Source organism: Pyrus communis, chromosome 6 (genome assembly GCF_041283825.1).
Source record: "Pyrus communis isolate YQ-2024b chromosome 6, ASM4128382v1, whole genome shotgun sequence".
Taxonomy (NCBI): Eukaryota; Viridiplantae; Streptophyta; class Magnoliopsida; order Rosales; family Rosaceae; genus Pyrus; species Pyrus communis.
The window spans coordinates 22,225,484-22,229,693 of NC_142570.1; the positions used below are offsets into that span (position 1 = coordinate 22,225,484).

Here is a 4,210-nt window from a genome sequence, read left to right on the forward strand (position 1 = left end):
ACAAGAATTTTTTTCATTGCAACCAAAATATTTTGGAAAGAGACTACTACTGATTAACACCATTTCTCCAAATCAATGCTTCTTCCAACGATTGAACCGCTGGAACCACATTTGATTCGAGAGAAATCAAGGCCGAATGTTGATATACATTCGATACAGGATCTACAATAATTCAAACAAATCTTTCTTTTAGGATTGAAAACAGACAATCTAGTGACTGAGGCAGCTAACTGCCAATGCCAATATGCACAACGGATAGCAATACAACAACAACAAAACCTTATCCCAGGGATCGGCACACAACAGATAGCAACTTAAAAGAAAATTGTCACCACCAGCGACAGAAGCCACCACAACAAAATGCGTTATTGTTACTGAAAGAGCATGTCAATTCACATTTCTTGAAACTTGTTAAGCATACAACGAAGATCAAAGGCATGCCCGTCATTATGACGTGGTAGCACTGCATAAAAGAAGCGACATTCATCCAAACCAAGAAAGAAAAACACGCAGACATTGAAATCCCATCAATCCTCACAGATGAAACATCTGGTCAAATTCTCTATATGCTTCATTAACAGTTATCATACATTATAATGGGTTTGACCACTTACCTGGTTTTCTAACTCAATAGGTAACAAGGTTCGAGATTGTTTCTGTCATTCCTAGGCTTCCGAATATGTAACCCAATAATCAACTTAGACTCTGCGCTTCCTGTTTCCTCGTCCCTTATACACCAGTAAGAGCATAACTTGAAAATTCAGACATGAAACCCATAAAGTACCATACCATACAAATGGAATAGTTAGGACTCCTTGGCCATCTGCCTTAGATTTTCTTCTTTCTTGCATCAGCTTTCCAATCTCTTCGACCAAAGTTAGATACATGCATTTCGCAGTTATTCTGGTTCACAATTATCTCAGACCGGGATTCACTATCTAATTGTAGCTCTGCCATGGGTCCAGACAAAAGCACGCTTTGACCCTCACTGATTGACGAAAGAGTAGGGATGGCATAACCATTATGCGTAAATTCAGGGGCCTTAAAAGCATGAGCACTCCTTGCATCCTTTTTCCAATCTCGTTTACAGTACACACGGGGTGTGTAAATGAACTCATTTCGTTGCACTTCTACTTCTGGTGTAGTTGGTTGCTTTATGATGCTAGATTTCTTCAAATCTGCTTCAAGACGCTTACGGGCCCTATACCTACGCTGTCGTTCTCTGTTCTTCATGCGACTTGTCTGAATATCATTACGGTTTCTGGTGCGCTCTCTTTGATCAATAGGCTTCATTACAAAACTATCTTCTGTTTGCGCAACGTTCATATCTTTGCCTGTCTCACATTCTGACCAAGTTTAGTATAAAGCATGAACAAAAAAAACAGAGGAATGAAAACAACACTCACAAACAATGTTTCCCTACTTTACAGTAAACTTACCACTAAAGTTTGCTTGCAGCTAAAAGTTGACAACTCACTTCAATTATGAAACCCCCTGAAATGTTGGATGGGGGAACATGACTTGCTCGATCTATAATCCCAACAATGCATTGCTTTAAGTGGTCTGACAAAACAGGTCTAGCAGAAAAAAAAAAAATGGAAAAATAACCAATTAATGCACATGCTTAACAAAACAATAGACATCACATTTGCGAAACATACATACGCTGTTTTGTACGATTGAGGATCATGCAGATTTCAATTTACATCAAAGGCAAACAAATAAATTCCGAACAAAGGGCATCTCAAAATTTGCTTTAGACCCTCAAGAAAAATGCATTTAACATGTGTGGTTTCCTATGATCGAGGATCATGCACGTTGTTAAATCCCCAGTTGTTAAAAGGTATTATCTTTCAACAATGTGCATCATGTGCTGTCTATGAGAAGTGTTTACACGAACTTGTTGTATAACTTTTGGCAAATTTCTATGCCATGCTGCCACTAGTTATCTTTTGTTAAAAAAATCAAAACCAATAATTCTCCCATATTGAAAGACATGTTTCATACACAATTCAACTTGATAGGTAATACCAAATATTTTTAATTGTTGGGTACATTATGTAATTATAAATTTATTAAAATATAATAATATTAATGCAAAATCCATGAAACCCAAATTTTAGTTCGTATCTGCTGTTAAAAAAAAATAAAAAATAAAAAAATCTCTCTGCCCGACATTGAGATTGACTAACTACACAGATGATGACACCAGCAACATCTGCAATCTTTGGCCAAAGATCATAATACAGCTTCCCAATTGGATCAACAAAAGCAAACAAGATATCTAGAGCCATATCTAGTAAAAAACTAAAAAAAAAATAAATAAATAAATATTAACAAAAAGCAGTATCAAAACCACTGCTCTAGTACATGATTTTGTACATGCAAACAGTTAGACAAAAGACCACAGGCGAAGGGTTCCTTCAGTATCTGATTTCTACAAGTTGATGTCCTTCACTATCAATTAGTTAGGATCCAAATAAATTGTTTTCTGATAAAACAAACAAATTACCACATCAAATTGAATAAAGATAAACTAGTTAGGATCCTTTAACTTGGTGCGATATAGTTTTACTAAAGCAAATACAAAAACCAATAAAGATAAACTAGTAAAATGAACTACTTTTACCACAGAAAGTTTACAGAGCTACTTGGCCACACAAGAATACTCCATCAATCTTGTGTGGGAAACCTTCGAGAAAATTGTATTGAAAATCAATAACAAAGCATACTAGATCAATAACAACTTCCATTTTCAGTGTTTTGCTAGCCCTCCAACATTTTATATAAAATCACTGTATTACTAACTATCCGCTCCTTGTGTCAGCAAAAACTAATCAACTGAATCACTAACGATCATCCAAACATCGACATCACATGTCATTCTAATAACAGAATATGAAATTACGTGTTTTCTGTTCCATGTTCTGATCAAACCCTATAAGTATAGAACAAAAATGTACAACAAAACATGTTATAGTAAAGGCACACAATTTCAAACCCTAATCAGTTCGGGAGCTATTACCTGACCTGTTTTGGCGAGCTTCAGAGAAACAAATCGACTACAGCCTCCTCGATTCGGGCTTCCAACGGCCGCTCAGAATGGCTAGAAACAGGCATGAGCGAACCAAGGAGAGAGACAAGATGGAAGCAGAAAGAGGAACATATCCCTTATGAAATTCAACTAGCCAAAATGGAGTTTCTGAATACAAATAAACAAACAGAAAGTGAAATTCAAATAACAAATCAAAGCTCTGATAACAAAACTCAGTAACCAAATTAAAACACACAGAGAAACTTCACCAAAATTTAGCAATTGAATTATGGATTTCCAATGAGATTCGGTAACAATGTGAAGAACCATATGAAAATATAGAGATTTAAATTATAATTTAAAAGCAAAATTCAAATTCGAAACAGTGAATTACTCACCTAAGAGTCGGGAAAATCGCTCACGGAGAGAAAGCCCGAAACGAAAACCCTAACCCTATAAAATTACAGAATTGGAAAGAGACTTGTTGGAAGAATCGGAGTAAAGAACTGGAAACCCTAACCCTTAGCACGATTGTTGTTGTGGGCGACGCTATAGAAGAAGAGAAGGAGATAAAGACAGTCCGAGAAAGGCTAAGAGGGAGGGGCGACGAGATGAAGGGGTTTATACAACCCTAATTTTTTCTCTGACAAGTTAATTTACCAAACGATCACTACTACGCATTTCACCAGCACAACATAAAAGTGCTTCCACTAGCTTTTAGCAGAAAATTTCAAAAGCGCTTCTGACAGGAAAATTTAAAAGTGCTTCTAGGTTGAAAGAACCATTTGAATTGCTTTCTAGAATAAGCATATAATGGGTTAATTTGGGGTTGTTGTACTGTGAAAAAAAATATGATTGTCAGAAGTAAGGTAGAGCTGCTTCTGCTTTCTGTTGCTTTGGACCCATGATTTTGACAAAAACCACTTTTTTTTTTATGTACTAAACACAATTTTAGTTTCAACTTTTCTAAAAACTGCTTTCAAAATAGTTTCAGTAATGCCAAACCAACCCTCTTTCATAAAACATTTTAAGTGTCTTCTTCTGAAGCATTTGCATTTTATCTTTCGATGTACTCTAAATAAAAGTACTTTGACATGAAAGCGCTTTGATAAAAAATAAATTTTAAGGAAGCATTTCCTAACAGGTATGCCTACCCACATATTTTATCTTTCCACC

The 4,210-nt window shown here is 35.8% G+C and overlaps 1 protein-coding gene across 6 annotated transcripts; it reads right to left on the bottom strand.

The window, feature by feature from the left end:
• Positions 1–365: 365 nt before the first annotated feature.
• Positions 366–3,784, bottom strand: LOC137711101 (uncharacterized). 6 transcript variants are annotated; one of them, XM_088696002.1, is made up of 5 exons: positions 3,433–3,775; positions 3,026–3,202; positions 2,630–2,692; positions 1,440–1,577; positions 366–1,334 (listed from the first exon to the last, which is right to left on the bottom strand). In XM_088696002.1, exon 5 carries the CDS (start codon positions 1,324–1,326, stop codon positions 829–831), a length of 498 nt encoding a protein of 165 aa, XP_088552128.1. In that variant the 5' UTR covers positions 1,327–1,334; positions 1,440–1,577; positions 2,630–2,692; positions 3,026–3,202; positions 3,433–3,775; the 3' UTR covers positions 366–828. The 6 variants fall into 6 exon arrangements, with proteins under 6 accessions (XP_088552128.1, XP_088552131.1, XP_088552129.1 ...); XM_088696005.1 differs by lacking the exon at positions 2,630–2,692 and having other exon boundaries at positions 366–1,346; positions 1,440–1,530; positions 3,433–3,784; XM_088696003.1 differs by lacking the exon at positions 2,630–2,692 and having other exon boundaries at positions 366–1,346; positions 3,433–3,784.
• Positions 3,785–4,210: the final 426 nt, after the last annotated feature.

Coding starts and splice junctions, on each gene's coding strand:
- LOC137711101 (XM_088696005.1), bottom strand. CDS start 1,326: ATGAACGTTGCGCAAACAGAAGATAGTTTTGTAATGAAGCCTATTGAT.